Source organism: Cottoperca gobio, chromosome 14 (genome assembly GCF_900634415.1).
Source record: "Cottoperca gobio chromosome 14, fCotGob3.1, whole genome shotgun sequence".
NCBI lineage: Eukaryota > Metazoa > Chordata > Actinopteri > Perciformes > Bovichtidae > Cottoperca > Cottoperca gobio.
The window spans coordinates 10348646-10369121 of record NC_041368.1 but is presented as its reverse complement, the minus strand read 5'-3'; the positions used below and the strand labels follow the sequence as shown (position 1 = coordinate 10369121).

Here is a 20476-nt window from a genome sequence, read left to right as displayed (position 1 = left end):
AATGTGGCATCAGTGCAGGCTTGTGAAACAAGATCCTTTTTGTAAAAACTTACGTTCTCGTTACGTTGATCCAGACGTCCCATTTTAGGTCGACGGGAAATCTGAATTTACTCGTATTCCTCATTCACCCAGCCATGTGAAAAATAGTTTTCTTTTAGAGTTCGTCCTCTTTCTAGCTGTCGGTTGATCAGAGTGGATGTTTAGGGAAACGTTTGGTTTAATTAGACCAATATAATATCAGAGAAGACTTTACCTTTATCAGTCAAGTGAAGGAGAAACATTTGAATGTGTAACCTAATTGTACCATAACACAACACAACACAATTGCCATCTGGTGTCTATTGAAACGCTTGAAACATGATAGGTTGCTGGACGTGTTGCTGTGGCTGTCTGTCTAAAGCTCTTTGTACTCATCTAATATTAAGGACCTTTAACTCAGAAGGTTTAGTATTTTCAACGCACTGTTACTGCTAGTCCTGCTATACAATACAATGACCAGTAGAAGTTAAAATATTTGTGGATGGGATACATTCAGGAAGCACCACCGGCCGTTTACCTGCTCTAGTGAATTAGTTTTGTGCTCCCTTTTCATGGAAAACAGCTGATTTAAGTGGCAGCACTGTTAATCATTTTAGCTATTAAACTTATGAGGGGAAGCTCTGTCTTATCAATAGGGACAAGTGAAAAAATTGACCCCAGAGAGTGAAGTTCTGGATGATTTTGGCGGTTCTTGGTTGCAACAGTGATCAGACTAGTTGCTCGTCGTAGTATTTGGGATCATCACCTACTGGTACTTTCGTCGCACTAAACCGAGGGCTCTTCGCGAACGTCTCAGAGCTGTGAGCTGTAAGACCGGCACAGAAGCAACCAAGCAACTGTCCCACTATAACACGACTCCCGGGACTATATAATCTTACCGCATCACTTGTGATACAACCTTTGGTAAAATGTGCCGTTCAATGAGCAAAAAGTGAGTGCATACTACTCTATAATGGTTGTTTATTTGTATGTTGGGGAACACCACCCGTTAGTCAATGGTAGAAAACATTTCTAGTGTGTATTTCAATGATTTGAAAGTCCATTTTTACAATTTTTGTGACTGGTTCAAGGCCACTTAAGTTTAGTGCATGATTAAAAAAGAAAAAGAAAGAAAAAAAAACACACCAAGGGAGAAGGATGAAAGCCTCTCCCCATTTTAAAACATGAAATTAGTACGAGAACAAAAACAAAATGCTAAAGTGAAATAGCTGAAACGTGAAAGTTTATGTACTGTGCACCAAGAGCGAACCATGGAATTTGTCTGACTGAGACTAGTGTTTGAAGATGAAGGCCTTATGTGAACTGTATAATAGTTAATAAATTAAATCTTGTAAAATTGTCCTCAGCTTCCTTGTGGTGTATGTGTTTGTGTCTTTCATTGAGCCTTTTTACATTTCCAGAGGCACCTCTGTTCATTACGTCACAATGTTGCGAGCCTCAAGGTTGACATTAAATTGGCACGTTGGGTTATTCTAATTTACGACGCCACACAGCAGTTAGATTAATAAAGTCACAACAATGGAGCCACATCAAGCATATCATTTTGTTGCTTAAAACTCTCGCTATTATGTGAAAATGAAGGGGAGGGCCCATTAGTTTTTTGAAAAGCCCCAGCAGCACCCTGCTGTCATCTGACAAAATATTAGACGGGCTATTATTATCTACATTCTTTCAGAGGGGAATAGTAGTTCAAACTAGTTTCCTGATTGACGGCTTGCTAAACAACAAGGTATAAATGAGTGGCTGCTGCTCCCTAAAGATAATCAGAGGGCCAAGTTAAATTAAAACACCATTTCTTTTTTTTCTCTCATTGAAGAGTCCTTATTTCTTATTTCTACACAACACACATTTCATGCACAAAGACCTCTGGCACTGGTGCAGGTGACTCTGAAATACATCAATAATTCACAGCATATCCTTCATGAGTGACTGCACTCTTTTGATGGAACACACACACACACTCACACACACACAATCTGTTGACCTATGCGGAGGGGTTGGACTTTACAATGTTATGACGCCATCTTGTGGCTGCATAGCTGTAGAGCTACATTAAGAAGAGGGGGGAGTCTTCGTGTCACTGCTCACTGTGGTTATTATGCGTCATTTGATTAAGAAGTGACGTGGATTTCTAAGTCATTTATTGTCCCCTTACTGTTATACCTCACGCACGCCGTGCTATTTTTCCAGTCTAGACATATTTGCTGTACATTTTCACACATTCAATAGATGATTTTTGTATCACCCACCTTTAGATAGCAATACAAAGGCAAATGTGTCTTTTCAACATAAAGGGAATCTACAGCCCGAGATTCAGTTTGTGAGAAAGATAATATTGAGCACAGACTATTTTATTGATGTTGTCACATTAAGCGCTTACAAGAGAAAGTCCCTTACAGACCTGAATGTGCTCTCCTCTGTGAGATACAGCGTGCACAGGGCCCGTCAAACCTCCCTCATGCTACTGTTGAGTTTTATGCTGTTCAGTATTGTTATTATTATCAATTGTGTTTAATGTATAATCTGATTATTCTATGTGGTTCTTGCATTTGTTCCCTGGGAGTTCCCTGTAAGTGCAATGTTGTACCCCACAACAAAACCTTCTTTACAACACACACAGTAACATATAGGGCAGGCTATAGGCTCATAGTATGTTCCTTACTATACCGTTTGTTCCAAAGTAGAAGATGTACCTCATAGTTATTTAATAAGTGCCCCACACCTTAACAAAAATAAATTAAATAGTGTCTGTCGAACCACTCTACTCCTCCAGTGTTGGTAAATAGTAAGCCTATATGTCAATTTTCATATAAAACACAGCACAAATACACAAATGTATAAAGTGGTACAGAACTCATTGCCCCATCTTCCTTAAAACTTCCAGCGTTGTTGCTCAGTGATGGCGGTACTCTCCCCATATTATTAGAATAGTTAACAGTTACTACTGTGAAAAATATTAAGTTAAATTTCCCAGATATCCCCTTATTTCCTAACTTCCTAACTTGTTTCCTTGTACCTATGTGTATCAGTACTGTATGCTACACTCACGGACACTATAAATACTGTGTGTTGTACATTATGAGCTGTAATCTAAAGTGTTACCCTTTTTTCATTTGCACTTGTACACATCAGATTACATACAGTTAATACCTATTATTCTGTACCCACAGTGGCCTTTAATGTAGATATATTTACTGTACTTTTAAAGGAGCACTCCACCAATTTTACACATGTAGTTCAATTTACTTGTCATGAGGAGTACTATTGGGAGTTTTATATGGACGTCTTTCTGAGAACGTAACCCTGGTCATCGGGATTATTTCCGTTTTGCTAGATACTTCAAATTTATAACATAAATGGTTACAAACGGTTGGTGAGGAGTTTTTAAAGAGATGTCAGTTTATGAAGCAGGGAGGGTCTAATGCTAAATAGCTGGCATACCCTTATAAGTCGGTATAATTGACACATTTACACTCTTCATGTTAAATTCACATCTGCTTTCATTGGATTCTCATATCTGTTTTTCACAATGATTTGGCCAATTTCATAGCGTTTTATGTTTCTATTATCAGTTGATGAATCAACACTAAGTACCTTATTCTGCTCACAGGTCGGTCCAATGATGCCCCATGTACATATCACTCTCCCCTCCTGGTCATCTGTTAATTCCATATGAATGTCAGTAAAAAACATTTTCAGATGATATGCAAACAAACCTGTTGAGAATGACAGAAGCCGTGACGTATGAAAGATAGCTTTATTGCACAAGGTGTTAGAATGATCTTTTTAGTTTTTGCTTTCTTTTCATAGAAAATGTACTTTTGAACACAAGCAATTGCTATAACAAGCAACTCAAACAAATGTTTGGGATACCCTCAACATTTTTTTTTGTTTTTGATTTTCATACGTTTTTTCCTTCAATTTTTCCCTTTTAGCAAGCATGCAATGATTTTTTGAGGATGAACAAAATACAAAATAATGAGAATAAAAAAAGTAAATAGGACAAATGACAACATCAAACGACCTTTAAAAAAGAATAAAAATTCAACAAATCAGTATCAAAAACATAAAGGGAAAGAAAAATGTTTTTTTTTTGCCCATTTCAGAAGTAAAATATTTTATTTTTGATACTATTTCAATTTTGAAAATGGGGCATTCAACCCTGATGTGTCCCCTGATTTATTCTGACGAAAATAGCTCTTCATACAAAACTGTGTTTTATGTACAAGACTTAATCTATAAACAACACTGACAGAAGTGGAGATGATGGATCTAGTATGTTTAGGGTGGTGAATTTTTACTTTAATTTATCTGAACGGGGGGAAAAGGACTGGAGCCAGAACGCTTCAGGTCTGCAGACCGACTCCAGCCCAGTATTTACACAACAGTAGTTTGTGTGACCAAAAGAGCTACGAGTCCCTGATTTCACTTGGCTGAACTGGTTTCACCCACAGGCCACAGACCTTAGTACCGGTTGGCCTCTGGAACCAATTGTTTTTTGACAAAACCCCAAACAAAATAAAATGAATATTATGAATGACAACCAACAGACACGCCGTCCCCTAAACAAACAAACAAACAAACAAACAAACAAACAAACAAACAAACAAACAAAGCAAATGGATAAATAAATATAAACCACAAAACGCTATCGTGGAGATGCTTGAAAAAGACATTCCAATAGGTTCTTGTGTGAATGTACAAAATGGAGGGGGTATGGAGATAAAGAAAGCGGGACATATACAGTACTTCAGACAGGGCAACAACAAAGATATCAATTGAGTGAACATTATATAATTTTCAAAACTGAACTCCCTGACATATAACATCGCTCAACATTATATTATTTTTACTTCATTCACATCATGACTGGGATTCTTTCAGCTTGGCATTCTTTGAGCTGAGTGACAGCGAGGCAGGCTGGGAAGTCGATGCGTTACTGAAACCTCAACTCTGTATCATAACTCAAGTCTGCAACCGAGCCTCCTCCCAACATAAAACCTATTTGTGGATCCTCTGTGACACTGATGTGGTTTTTGAACGTCAATGTATTCAGCGACCACTCAGGCTCTCGACAAGCTTAATAGAGTCGAAGAGCCCGTTGTTCTCCTGAGCAGACTTAAATAATATTACAGAAGGCTTGAATGTTTAAACACACACAGCAAAGCGGGCGTTCAAACCAGGGAGGTTAATATTTGTTCACCCGGCCAGCCTGCCTTTATAGGAAATGAACTAAAACTAAGTATCTTGCTTTTTCCCATCTCAACATTGGGCTTAGAAAGGGCCGCTCTCTGTCCATACAGGAGCGAAACACTCTTCTCTTAGTCGGTCTACATACAGTAACATACAGAACATCCCGTATACATACTAAACTTCTTTCCTTTCATTAGTCCAACCTTTTCTTTTTTAAATTTCTCTTCGTTAAATTTCATGATTGAGCGATTGTCTCGTTCTTAAATTTGACACTAACATTAAATTGCTGTATATACCACTACACTATCGTAGTACATACAATTTATACTTTGTCATAATTTCACTTAAATGTCGATAATATACCTACATAGAAATATATATGTAAATTCTTTATAATACCAAATATTCTCTATTTGTGATGTGAGAACTTATAGCTGGTTCATTTGGGTTGTCGTGATTTGTTTAAAAAGTTAGACACTGTTCAGCTGGAGAGAGATGTGTGGAGAGCGTGAATGTGATAGATAGTTTATCCTTCTTGGAAGAGAACCTGAATCATTTCTTTTGGAATCACCATTAAGAGAAAATATGCCAATAGCTATTTGGGACTTTAGGAGACACATAGAGGGTGAAAGATACAGTAAGAATAGGGAACTTAACTGGAAGTCCTGCAAATTGACAATAATACTCAAACTATGGAGGACAGTATGTGTGTGCGTATGAGAGACAGGATGGCCACACAGCTTCATACTGGCTATCGTAGTCTTCATCATCATGAACACGGAGCTTTGAGCTCCTCAATTATAGTCAATATTTCCAAATGACCACAGAATCACTTCCTGTTTTTTTTTTTTTTTGCTGTGCTACTCCCGCGAGCGGAGCTGAGCACCAGCCGGCTGGAACTGTTAGTTGGAGTTAGTAATTCTTTTATAGAGTCCCAGGTGAGCATGAAAAGGGTTAGCTGGGTCTCTGTCTGGGAGAAAAACCTATCCCGAGGAGAATTAGACAGAACGCTGGGCAGTTCACCATTAGTCGGGTTTAAAGAAAGATGGTTGCATGCCCTTTCTGGCCCAGACTGAGGAGCAGCAGAGTGGGGCTGGCTGAGGAGCGAGACAGCAATGCAAGTCTGTGCAAGAGAGCGGGCTACACCAGCGTGTATGACTTGGAGTAAGCCCCCGCACTCTGTTTCTGCAGTCTCCCCAGAGCGGAGGAGCTGCTCTCGAGCAGCGAGTCTCTGGAGCCCCCCACCTTGTTACTGTTGGTGGGGTTGCTGCTCGTGCTGGAGGTGGAAGCTGTCGCTGCGGTGTTGGAGCTGGGCATGGTGAGAGTCCTTTGGGGCAATGTGGCGGTGCCCGAGCTCGCGCCCAAGCTGCCCAGCCCAGAATGGCCCAGCGTCAGGACCTGCTGCTTGGTAGGGTCTAGAGTCTTGTGACGGCCCTGGGTGTGATACGCTCGCTGCGTCAGGCTGCGGATTGAGGCTTCCCGCGGTGGCACAGCTGGGCACGGGTCATGCAGCTCCCCTTGCTTGCGGAAGAAAGGGTCCGTCTTCATGTAGAGGGGTAGGTTGCAGAATTCACCTGAGAGAGGCGGAAGGAGAGTTTAAAGCTTTGCTGAATAATTTCCTTTATTAATACAGTACAGGTTCAGTAACAGACTGCGACAGCCAGGAGGTACGAGCGTAACAGAATGTGACACTGTCGTCTCCATCACCCACCACTTACATCATGACAGACTATCCTGTGTAATTTAGTGTTTGTCCACTTTATCCCCACTTTCTGTTTGTGTGGTAAAATGTGTATGGCATCTATTCCAGCACTTTTGTCTTTGTCCTTTTTTGGGAATAAAATTCCTTTTGATTCAGGATACTCTGGCTTCCCTTTACTCTCAGTCTTGTGTGTCAGGGTATCGCAGGGACATAATAAATAAGTAGAAGAAGCAAGTAAGAGTATCTAACTGTAACAATATGTAGCACTACAGATGAATTGAGTGCAAACTGCATTATCAAAGGTGCTGAATCAAGAATAAGCAGGTATTCACGCATCTTTTCCTACTTACTTTTGTTTGCACGGTGGGGAATGGGCACGGCCACATTTTTACCGCGGTCGTAGTCCTGTGGTTTGGGCGGTGAGGCAGTGAAGCGGCAGATGCCTGGTTCAGAAGGTGTGCTGAGGGAAGTCATGCTGTCTGCCGGGTCATTGGTGCCTGTGGTCATCTGGTCAGATGAGCTATCGGAGATGAAACACTCTGTGATGGTGAACTTGGCATGCTGCAGGTGCTCCTCCAGCTTGGCGTGCTCGTAGGCCCTCGCCAGCTCCTCATAAGTGGAGGAGGCGCTCTCTGTCGACACCATGCTGTTACGACCCTTGTCTGGAAAAACATACAAAATAATTAGTGGATAACATAAAAAGTAATTCTGTAGCTGGTTTGATTGATTAAAAAACACATTGGACCTTTGATTGGGTATTTTAGAGAAAATGTCGGTTGGGAGTTCCTGTTGTTTGGTCGCTGAACTTTGGTGATTGGGCAAATATATCATTGTTTTGTGAAATTGTAATCTTGATGCTATATCATTATTTTAATAAGCCGATTTTTAAAAGGAAGAAATTATGAAACAACTAAAAACTTTTCATTATTTTCATAAAATAACAGCTTCTTTGTGTAATTTCTTTTTTAAATACATAAAGCGATTGTAATTCATAAGTGTAGTAGTGTCATCAGGTGTGCTGGCAGGGATTGACCCACCTGTGTCCTGCGACAAGCTGGCGCTGTAGCTGTCACTCTCTGTGGCGGTGATGCCATGAGAGCCCATCGTCCGCCAGTCGGAGGTCAGAGTCCGTGCGGAGGCCGTCGACTGGCTCTGACTCGGTCGGCTTAGCGTCCACTGGCTGGAATATCTGTTCCTGGAGCTGTGGGCTGACTTTATACTCTTCCTGGACACGGGGTCTGAGAGAGGATCAGAGAACAGCTTGGTATTACAAATGCTGTGTATCCATGTATTGATTCGTGAAGTGGATAAAGTGCAATTCAATAAGAGATTACGGAGGAAAGATATGAATTTCTTTCAGCCGATACCGATTACCCATAATTACCTGCTTCTCATGGTCGATACCCATAAGACGACCGATAATTTCCCTTTTTTTTATTTAAAAAAGAAGTTCAGAATCTGTAGTTCATGCACACCTGAGGGTAAGAAAGGCTAAGACGTAGTGAGCAAAGATGGATGATTCAATATTCCACAGCTCTCTCTCACCAAATCTAACTGGCATCACTATTGTTTACTCAACAACAACGAAGAACAGTTCTGACTCTTTAAATGTTTAGTTTTTCTAGTAAAGTACATCAAAAAACTTGTATTGCAAATTGCAATCGTGTTGTCTTCGTCTGAAACTGTGAAACACACACCAGCAGACATTAGTGTGTGTTTCTTCTTCTCTGTGTTTATTGGCGGATCACAACCCACCTTTAAAGGTGCATTAACCTCCTGCATCAGAGTGAGTAGATGCTGCTCTTCTTATTATAGCCAATAATTTATCGGCTACACATTTATTATCGGAGTAATACAATATAATACAATGTAATAAATATATAAATTTCCCATTTTTGGCCCATTATCTATCGTGCATCACTATAATATTTACCTGCTCTACCTATTTCAAGTCACTTTAAGAGCTCTGACATTTTCTTGCAAAGAAAAACAAACTCACTCGTGCCTGGGCGGATGTCGGACATGTCAATCAAAGGCCCCGAGTTCTGGATAAGGGCTTGGTGGTGCAGAGACACGCCGGTACAGAAGTTCTGCGGATTCACTGATTGGCTGAACTCAGTGTCTGTCACTGGCACTGCTGCCTTATCCTCCCCTGTTGCAGGCAAAAGATGAGGATATATAACAGTTAGACAAACAAAGGTGTGAATGATCTAATATAAGCTACTAGAAAATCACCCTGATAAATGATAGTGTGTGTTGCTGACACATGCCTATTTGTTTGATGCCTTCCTTGTCCTCAATGAGTAGCTGAACACGTGGGATGTCAATGTGGAGCCTCGGTCCTTGAGGAGGGCCCTTCACTGGAGTGTCTATACTGCGATTGTTCTTGCTGCACACACACACGTGGAAATGACACATATAGTCAGACTCTTGAATGATTCTCTAAGCATTTACGAGGTTGACCTTTGTAAAATATGACTTTGTCTACACAGCAGGCATAAAAACTATGCCCATAAAATCTGTCTCTTACCTGATAAGCATCTCAGCGAGGCTCTTAGCATCTATAAGAAGACAATATCTCAATTAGATTATAGTTGGCTGTGAAGATAATCATTTCGACTGGTCACTCTCTGTTACATTACATCACACAATCTCTCTCTGAACTCTCGTTTCCTTTTTCTCTTACCTCTAAGTCGTTTAAGCCTCTTCTCCTTGCGTTTCTTGCGGATAATAAAAAGCAAAGCAACCCCCAGAGTGACCAGGATGACGGGAGAGCCGATGGAGAACAGCTTCTTCACGTCGTCCCCTTCTCCACGAGCTGATTTAATGGGAGGGATTGTACCTGCGGAGAGAAGAAGGAAGGAGGAAAATATTAAGAACTGAAAATTCTGCGCAAAGAGGCACTCAGATGGAAAAAGATGTAGGATGCACTTACTGCCGTCATAGTCGGTAGTAGCAAACTGGGAGCTCTGGTTGCCGCACCCGGCGCTGTTGCAGGCCTTCATTTTGAGCTCGTACCAGGTGGCCTCACGCAGCTCACTGAGGAAGAGCTGAGTGGTGGAGTTGGCTTTGAGGCTTTGCCACGCCCAGGTACCTTTGGGCCTAAAGTCCAGCATCATGTCAGTGATGGGGCAGCCGCCGCTGGTCCAGCCCTGCAGGTTGAGCCCCGCATGAGTGGAGTTGATGTGTGTGAGCAGCGGCTGATCCTTATTGAACACTGGTTCTGTGGAGAAGAGTGGCCAAGACACAGAACAACAGGAGGTTAGAAAGAGGGAGGTAATGCCAACAAAGCAATTGAATGTGTCTGTATTTATTTGTGATCTGTAATGATGATGAAGAATACTATCATTATAGATGATTTCACATTAGGATTTAAGTCATCATTTTGAGCTAAATACAAGGTTTTAGTCATAGTGAAGATTTTCAGTTTGATATTATGCAAAGTGACACAGGAAGATTGAGAACCACAAGCCAGTGTCCAGCTTGTTGCATTATTGATTCTAAATATTTTCATGTAAAGGCTTATCTCATTTTATAGCCCAGCAACACTCTGGAGCCATTACGTGTCTTTCTGTTGTATTCATTTAAGGTTTAGGAGAAATCTTTGAATTGAATTAGTATTAAGTACGTCGCAATCGGCCAACAAATTGTCTACACAAACTACACTACAATCATATGTGTTTTAGATTTATATGACCTAAAAGTGGAACTGCGTCCATTTTCTAAATTCATACATGTTCTTCCTATGGTCTAAGACAATCCAAAAATAAAAGTACACTCCCAAATCCAATCCAGTGCTTAAACTCAAATGTGTGATGTCATCAAGTATGAAGTCTGAAGCTGCTCCGTAGACAATGAATTGGGAAAGATGTTATAGATGACAAAGATAGCACCCAGGGGAATGTTCTGGGTATATGGGCACATTGACCTGAGAGCACTACATCAGAATAATGCTCATTAGCACAAAATCACACAGCTCCAGACTTTATACTTGTTGACATCACAAGTTTGAGACTTACTTGTCTGGTTTCTGGCATTGAGAGAGAGAGAGAGAGAGAGAGAGAGAGAGAGAGAGAGAGAGAGAGAGAGAGAGAGAGAGAGCGAGAGAGAGAGAGGACAGAGAGAGAGAGAGCGAGAGAGAGAGAGAGAGAGAGAGACAGAGAGAGAGAGAGAGAGAGAGAGAGCGAGAGAGAGAGAGAGAGAGAGAGAGAGAGAGACAGAGAGCGAGAGAGAGAGACAGAGAGAGAGAGAGAGAGAGAGAGAGAGAGAGAGAGAGAGAGAGAGAGAGACAGAGAGAGAGACAGAGAGAGAGAGAGAGAGAGAGAGAGAGAGTAGTTCATGTTCACATATATTGATGGAACTTTTTGGCCCCAGAGTTATTGTCTGTTCACTTTTCTTCACTCATGTCTACAACACGTTTGCTTCCACCCCTCACCTCTTCCATGTGTCTTGGCCTCAATGATCTCACTGATACGCCCTGAGCCCACGCTGTTCTTGGCGGCCAACTTGACCTTGTACCAGGTTCCGCAGCGCAGATTGTCCAGCCTGAAGGAACGTTCGCTGGAGCTGATGAACACGTCCCTCCATTCCTCCGTGTTGTCCACAGAATACTGCAGCACAAATCCTGCAGAATCACACAGTACGAGTCATTTAGCACAACTACTGATGATCCAAGAAATTATAAAACTGTAGAGAATCCTCACCGCTGCTGCTACATCTGTTGGACACCAGGGGGCAACAATCAGCTACAATCAGCTCTAGTTTGACTACTTATTACCCAGAAACATTGTTTACACTGTTATTTGCAGTATTAGTACAACTGATAGCAAGGGATGAGGCACATTGGAAAAGATCTATCACAAAATCAGCTAGTATGTCAAGGGTATTTTTTTCATGAGACAGCTGCATGGTGGGCAGGTGTTTCTCTGTTCACAGAAAGTCTTACCTCTGATGGAGCTTCCCCCATTGTCCCCAGGGATCCAAGCCAGGGTGATGGAGGAGGTGGAGGTGGTGGAGACGGTCAGACGAGGCTGATCGGGAGGAACTGGGAGTACACAGAGAGACAGTGACTCAGACAACAGAGCGGAAACATCACAAAGCAAACACGTCCTCCACTGGAGTTCCACTCAAATACATCTTCTGTTTGTCCTCACCTTGCACCACCAGATTGACAATGATGGTAGTCAAAGCCCAGAGTGTTAGTAGCCGTGCAGGTGTAGTACCCAGAATCCTCCGCTTTGACAGAACGTAGCACTAGTGTGCCGTTTGATAATATCTGCCGCTGACTGTCAGCTGTCACCGGGATGGCAGAGTCCTCACTGACGAAGCACAGACAGGTTACAGTTGTTATTAATCTCATCCCAGACGTAAATTATTCTTTCTCTCACAAGCAGCAGTATCTGAGTGAGTCATGGCGCTGACATATAAGCAATATAAGATGAGGTCTGACCTGTCTTTGGTCCATTTAATTGTGGGGGCGGGTTCTCCCACGGAGCCGCAGGGCAGACGCACTTCTTTCATCCAGGGCGTGGTCACCATGCCCCCGAAGGACAGGATCTTACCCGGGACTGCACAAATATAAAATAAAGATTAATCTTTGACTCTCACACAAATGATGATAAAAACACTAAGACAAAACAAAATCTGCTTCGGCATGCCTCTCACAAAGACGTCTTTCTTCGTACTTTCAGATGTCTAACCGCCAGTCTCCGCTGAATGAGTGGCCCAGTTTGCCTAAAGGCCTTAACTCACTGCTGAGGGAATAAAAAGCTCTTTTAGCGTAGACCCTCCTCTGACCTCTTAGTTTCAGTCTATCTTTTCTCCATAGATCCTCCCCTCTATTGATTCCCGCCAGCTACCTCTCTCCCCAAGGGTCATTTTACTGGATAGGCCCTGTTCATCACCACATAATTAACAACAGTGTTTCTTGCAACATAGGCGTTACTCAATCAATACTACGGCTGTCAATCAATAGCGGAGAGCCGGCCGGAGAGAAGGAGAAGAACGAGTGATGAAAGTGATCTGTGTTACGGGAGATCATGTCACCGCTTCATAGCCATCTTTAGAGCGCTCTCCCTCATAACCTTTACAGAGCTCTCTTTACCCTTCTCCTCCACTACAGGCTCGCCCGGAGGACCCACCTTTCCCAGCAGGCTCCACTGTGACCTTTGAGCTGATGTTGCCTCGGCCGGCAGTTGTCACGGCTGCAGACCAGATGTGGTATTGTTTACCACGGGTAAGGTGCGTGATACGGTAGAAGAGCATCTCTGGGTTGGCCTCGTACTCGCTGGGTGCCTGGGACAGAGGGCACGCAATGTCATGTTAGCAAAGTATGAGACAGTGACACGGCAGGCTGGGTGGCAGCTCCTGTACTAGAAACTCGACCAGACTAAAGATGTGTTACAGGTTATACTTCTCAAAAGGGTATTGAAAGACACTTTCACTTCTTTTTTCACAGCAGACATTTGAACTGGTCTTTTTAAACTCTATAGATCCACATATCAGCACAGCTTGCCTTCTTTGAGATCAAATGATCTGACACATCTAGTGTGTACGTCAGGTGTTTCAATGTCTTTATCTTTGGTTGACCTTAATCATTGTATGTGTAACTCTGATGTATTTACTTCCTCATGAAAGGCCTTATTGCTTTATTGAATTTAATCATCCAGATGTTTTCTAACTTGTTAAAGTATTCCTTTCGTTTTTATTTGCAGGTTCTTAGAAATGGGAACGTGTCGATGTTGGAGGCCTGTGTCAGCTATGGATGACCTCTCCATGGACTCTATTGACTGTCGTCACTGAAACGATGACAAATGGAAATGTCATTTTGATGGCAGCGATTCGCTCGTTGATGAATTTATTTACCTTTGACACACAAATTAAATGTTTTGAGTGAGTGATGACCTTTTGCAGGACACATTAAGTGCTACACAGTATTAATGAATGTGGTAATTGCATTTAATGTTTTGAGAATTTAAACTGTTACAATTAAGCATCAATTAAGAAAAACATTAAGATAAAAAAACGAAATAAAAAAATGCATCAAGAATAAGAGTGTGGATTTCCCTTTTATCGATTTTTGGAACAAGACAGAATAGAGATGTTCACTCCACAAGTCCAATTTCATTTTTACACAAATGAAATTATTTCACCTAGCAGTCAGTGGGTTAAGAAAATAATCATTTTAGGCCTCAGTGCTGGAATAAATTATGTGTTCCTGTGGATATATTTCCTACAAACTCATCTTTGAGAAAACATTCACACATACACCTGCAGGCACAAAAACACACACATGCCAACGCACGCACCAAAACAAGACTCTCTCTCTCAAGTCGATCCTCTGTTCTATCTCTTTAATCTGTTCATCTCTCAGTGTTCATCTTCAGTTCCTTCACCATTTGCTTTCCCCCTCTTTCCCTCTATCCCCCTCTGTCTAGCTCAGTGAAGAGGAGAGGATGGAGGGACAGAGGGAGGGAGGAGGGAGGATGTGTGTGTTTGTGTGTGTGTGTGTGTGTGTGTGTGTGTGTGTGTGTGTGTGTGTGTGTGTGTGTGTGTGTGTGTGTGTGTGTGTGCAGGGGGTGCGTTCGAACATTCCTCCAGCATAGCGGTGGTGTTGTGGTGAACCAGGGAGCGATACAGGGAGATAATGAAAAGACAGACAAAAGCACTCTCATCTTGATGTGACTGATACCCTCCTCTGCTCCTCCCTCCTTCCCAGCCTGTCTCTCACTCTCTCCCTCTTCTCTCTCTTTTTCTCTCATTTCCCCCTCAGTCTCTCTCTACCTCTAATGGTGTTTCTCTTTCTCTCTCTCAACCTCCTTTCCCCCCTCCCTCCTTCCCTCCCTCCTCCCTGCCTGTGCTCATTTACATGGCACTCATGCACAGAGAAGGAGGAGTATTTGTGAATAATAAGAAAGTGAGATTCTGTGCTGATATCAGATTTCACTGCGTGCTGGTGTTTGTGTGCACATGATCTAACCACAACTGAAATGCCGCACACGCGTGTATAAATAGAAAATGTTGAAATGTGATGTCTGTGTGTGTGTGTGTCTCTGATGCGGCAGTGTGCATGTGTGAGCTTGTTCTCAGCTTCATTTGCATATCTACGTCTCATCACGTTGCCAAGACAACCTCATCTGTTCATCTGGGAGGGCAGGAAATAAAGCGATGGTGCAAACACGGTGAAAGAGAGACACTTGTAAAGATTGACACACACACACACACACACACACACACACACACACACACACACACACACACACACACACACACACACACAGGTTTAATTAATAGAAGTGGTTACAAATGAATTATTTCCACTGGTAGGTTTTTATTAAGTTCACAAATTCCTTGTCTCTCAATCACCTGGAGCACTTTCTACTGGCCCTTTGTATGAGTCACGCCCACAGAGGAAGGACTTACCGGCTGCCCAGACCCCGGACTGGAGCAGTAGATGGTGTACTTCCGGATAACACCGTTTGGTTTGAGAGGAGGCAACCAGGACACCACCACACTGTTCGGAGAGGAGGGAACTGCCTTGATGCCAGCCGGTGGACCAGGAACTATAGAAAACACAGATAGGAACATCAGCAAAGCGGCCGTGTGTGTTTTCGTGTGTGTGCATGCTGGTGTCGGATGCCTATTAAAGTGAGCAGGCTTGTTTGCAGATTGCTAGTCTTATCCCGCACTAAGCCGCTCTGGGAGGACTTGGAAGAACTCCCTTTGGGTGGACGGTGGTGACATATGTTTGTTCAGACATCGGTCAGCAGTTCTGACTCTGTGACACCCAGCGTTCTCTTAACTCTCAAACCCACAAACAGATTAGACACTTAGTGTCTGATCCTCTGCTGGCCACTTAAGCTTGACACTGGACACCACTTAATACCCTCATTGCCATCTAAAGGCGTAAGAAGGGTTTAAAATGGATGCGCACTTTGCAAAAACAAAACACATCAGGACACTGGATACTGTGGAAGGTGAACAATAAGGCTTTTGTCGCTTTGGCTTTACAGTACTGGGTTCATAGTGACAAGCCTATTCAACCCCCACCATAAATATGACTTGCACTTGACAGTGGGGCTCATCTGGGGCCTACAGAAGCAGTGTAACACCCAGCTCTCTAAATACAACCCCCAATTCCTCTTTTTCTTTTACATGAGGCCCCCTGATCCAGTCATTCACCCAGCCCGTGCCCTAAGACTCCTTTATTTTGCACCTTACATGAGCAGGGATAAAAACAAAAAGAATAGATGTAGCGAGGGAGGTTTCGAAAAGAGGGATGAAAGAATGGCGAGAATGATGGGTGCAGTTCGAGGGGGAGTGATGATGGGGAGGGGCCGAGGAGGCAGTCATCATTATCATAACTGGACCCCCATGTCAAAGTAATAGTGGCAGTGGGAGGGGGGAGAGTTAAGTCCCATCTGGTGCCCAAAATCTGCCCAGGACTCCAGAGAGACAGACATACAGACAGTCTGCTGCCTGCACAGCGAGCACGGCCCATGTGATGACGAGGGAGCGAGGCACAATGAAGCTGAGCAAACCTCCCCACCTACTTTAATATATTATGCACTACTGTGACAACCAGAGGAGGGTGTGTCACAGTGAAGGGCTAATATGCAGAAGTCTAATTTAAATTGGCTGAGAAAAATATATTCTTGGCTATGAAATTTCTACGATATCTTTTTTTTTTGGGGGGGGGGGGCTTACTCTTTTTGTCAGCCAAGATCAGGCTGTGTGATCACCTTTCTATCGTTCCATCTTAAACCCCCAGGCACCTCCTCCTCCCCCTCCTCTATAAAGAGACAAGGATCCGTCTGTAATCCCGCCTCCAATGGTGTAAGCAGAAAATGTATTTTCTCTAATCCAAGAGGAGTTAATCCCTACGCCTATGGCAAGAGGGATGGAGGAGAGGACGCGGGCCCGGGGTGATGGCTGATACCGCATGGTATATTCTCTGAGGGAGCGCCCCTCCTCTCCCCCCAGTGTCTCCTGTTAGCCTCCCTCAGCCCTGAGCCGAGGACCTAAAGCCTCTTAATTCTCATTAGCACTGCTAATGGAGCTCCCCAGCATAAATGAGCTTTTGTCATGGTTTGAGATACAGCTTAGCACTCTTTTTAATATACCCCCCCTCCCCATCTCCCTACCCCCTTTACCATCATGCCATATACCGTGCAAGCATGCTTTCCTCTGTTTGGATTTTTTCCCAAAGTTAAATACTGACATTTTCTGCTCGTGTGTATACTCACGGTCCTCGCGGGTCTGGATATACAGGACATTGCTGCGGACCCCGTCTCCGGCTTGTGTGTAGGCCAGCACCTGAACACTGTAGTTGGTGAACTTCTCCAGCCCTCGCAGCTCCACCTGTTCACGTGTGGTGGTGATGTTTTGCATCTCTCCCCATTCTGAGGAGAACAGGACAGAAAAACAAGGTTTTAGAGAGAATCTGTGGGTGATCTGGTGGAAAGACAAACAACTCTGTCCTCTACAAAATACATGTATGTACTAACTTGCTTTGCTAAATAAGTTTTGGAGGAAACAAGGCAGCCGTTGGGTGGATAATTGGTTAGATAAAGCAGAGACCTGTATTTGCTGTGTCACATGTTTTGTTTATGGGCTACAAAAGCACTTGGTTAAAGTTCAGAAAAGATTGTGGTTTTTGGTTAAATATTGAAAAAGTCAACGCGTCCTGTTTCGCTTCAGTCGTTCTCTAACCTTAAGTGTGTTATTCGCTTAAGCATAACCATAATTTTTTTAATTTGTGATATTCTTACCGTTATCTGGACGTCACAAAACATATACGCTTCAGCAAGTTAGTTGAATATGATACTGATGATCAGATACATCAATACTGATGGGATGAGATTACAGAGAAACGAACGTGGACAAATTCAAAGACACACAGGAACAGGAAGTGCTTTATGCGAAAGGTGCGGACACACGTTCACACATTCTGACTCACAACACTGACAGAGAGCAGGTGGGGGGTTGGGGTTTTTGGTGACGTTTAGAATGAGATAGGTGATAATTACTCTGCATCGGCCACTGGGCCTGGCCCCCACAGCACCCACCTCCGTCGGGGAAGAGGGACCAAAACACAACCCGGTAGCCTTTCAGCACACCGTGCAGCGTCAGCCGTGGAGGCTCTGCCCATGTGATCACCGCTTCGTCCGACGTCACGGAGATGGCTCGCACGTTCTGCGGAGGCTCACTGGGCACTGGGGAGAGCAGGGGGAGAGTGTTAGTGCTGCAGGGTTCAAAACAGGGATTTGTTATTTAAACAGTTTTCTCACACAGAACTTTCAGCAGCATTTCTGATTGGTGCAACTTTGTGCAAAAGTTTAAAACTGAGCATATAGAAAAAGATATTTTATTATAATTCCAGTGTAAAACACCGGGTGTAACTCAACACTCAATGTAGCCTATACCTCAATGACAGTTGACAGACAGATTTTCCCCCCTCGATATCTAACCCAGTGATTTCGGAGTATCGGACCGATACTGAATATCGGATCCCTAGTTTAAACACATAAGTTTTGAGACTGTTTTAAAGATTTCTACTTGTCAAAAATCCTTGGTTATTGCTGTTGCTAAGAAGACCAGACTGATCTAGCATGGCGGCTGAAGCACAGATAATTAATGACTACTCAACACCAACAACCCACAGGCAATCTCTGCTGAGACAAATCAGTCAAATAAGCTCAAATTAGATCTCAATGGCTCCTTGTTCAGTGCTAGCTTTTAGAGCACAGAGAGGAGACGGAGGGGAGGTGTAGAGGGGGGTCAGTGGAAGGGAGGAAAAACACTGAGAGAGAGCAACGTGAATAGCAAAACAGCTACACCTTAAGGGGTTAAAATGCAGATGAGGAAGGTGGGGTGGGCTGAGAGGTGGAGGATAAAATCCGAAGGAAGACTATGTTCGTGTTTAAGGTAATTGCGGCTGAAATCACCATCACTATTACTGTTACTATGATCACGGTGTCAGTCGTTACTGTCCACACAGACAGGAAGGGACAAAGATGTTTCTGTCTAAGCATCAGCTGTGTCCGAAAAACATAAGAAATAAAAAGATGTAAATTGACAGAGGGAGGATGAGGAGGAAGATAAAGAAAAGCAGAGGCAGAGTGGGCAGACATTTAGAAAGTAATGGGGTTCCTTGTTCCTCTCTCGCTCTCTACCAGCCTAATGAGGGTGCTAATTAAAGACGAAAGAAGAATGGGGGATGTGCTGCAAATTCATTTATACCTTTTCTTTTCTTTTTGTATGTGTGTGTGTGTGTGTGTGTGTGTGTTAATTTATGCGTCTGCCATCCTGTTGCTGAATTTGACCATATTTTCTATTCTTTTTGACAAATCAAAGAGACATGTTTTATGGATCCTTTAACCCAGCGGTCCCCAACCTTTTATGCGCCATGGACCGGTTTCATGTAAGACAATATTTTCACAGACCGGCCTTCAAAGTGTGGGGGGATAAATATGACGAAATAAAATGATACGACCGGCGTAAAAGTGCATAAAAAACTCACCATTACGCTGAATTAGTGGGAGCCCTGAGCATGTGTCTCTGCAACGAACCGGTACAATATTGGGCTATAAATTCTTCACCAATAGTAAAAGGTTTCTTCTCTTAGAGATACAGTTAGTCACTAAGTATGACTCTCTCATTGCACTCGCATGTGTTGATGTGGCTGCCATCAGTAATTGTTTATGTCCTTCTTGTTCATGTTTGACCGCGGACCGGTGGTTGGGGACCACTGCTTTAACCCTCATATACTCCCACACTCTCATACACGCAGTCTAGCATCCCGCTCTCTCAGTCGTATCCACACTCCTTTTCCTTCATCTACGTTTTCATCCATCCTTCTCTCTCCTGGCTCCTCTTACCATCTTCCAATGTGGTTGCGTTGATCTCAGTACTGGATGGACCCGTCCCGGCTCTGTTGAAGGCCTGGACCACTACCCCGTACTGGGCATACTTCTTTAGGTTGTCCAAGGTGTACACTTCACTGTCCCCCGTGGCTTTCATCTCCACTATGCTGTACTGGCCGTTGCTGCCCGGACCGTTCTCTCTGTAACCGATCTGGTAGCCTCGGATCACCCCGTTCTGCAGCTCCTTCTTCGGAGCCTGAAAGAAACGTAGTGATAGAAGTTAATCATGAAGTGCATGTCAAACTTTAACTCTGTTTAGCTGCATTAAAGATTACTGGTGAGTTATTTTGGAATTTGGCAGTAATTTGTACAGTAATAACAAACAAATAAAACAAAACACCAGATCTCAATGAAAGCAAAAATGTCTTTGGCATCCTTTGTCATTTTGAACCAACTAAGCAGTTTGTGTATGTGCTTGTCTCTTATAGGGCACTACTAACAGGAAACGCTTTAACATTTGTACTAACCTTCAAGAATGCAATATATGAATTCATAAGCTCGTCACAATGCAGAGTTTAATACATTTAACATGTATGTCTTAACATTAATTTAAGGCCTCCAGCAGATGTATTATATAGAGTACAGTCAAGAGTGTTAACTCTTGTGCCTCACGTTAAAA

At 43.0% G+C, this 20476-nt stretch overlaps 1 protein-coding gene across 1 annotated transcript in view; it reads right to left on the bottom strand.

Moving 5' to 3' along the window:
- Positions 1-6028: 6028 nt before the first annotated feature.
- The window catches only part of LOC115019174 (Down syndrome cell adhesion molecule-like protein 1 homolog), a 55163-nt gene continuing 40715 nt past the window's right edge, over positions 6029-20476 (bottom strand). Inside the window, 18 exon segments of the mRNA XM_029448602.1 lie at positions 6029-6806; positions 7285-7596; positions 7972-8172; positions 8934-9086; positions 9205-9323; positions 9465-9495; positions 9621-9776; positions 9870-10157; positions 11370-11558; positions 11880-11978; positions 12088-12115; positions 12117-12252; positions 12384-12501; positions 13075-13228; positions 15356-15495; positions 17179-17334; positions 17962-18147; positions 19813-20053. Of these exon segments, the coding sequence (XP_029304462.1) occupies positions 6373-6806; positions 7285-7596; positions 7972-8172; positions 8934-9086; positions 9205-9323; positions 9465-9495; positions 9621-9776; positions 9870-10157; positions 11370-11558; positions 11880-11978; positions 12088-12115; positions 12117-12252; positions 12384-12501; positions 13075-13228; positions 15356-15495; positions 17179-17334; positions 17962-18147; positions 19813-20053 (3141 nt within the window). The 3' untranslated portion in view covers positions 6029-6372.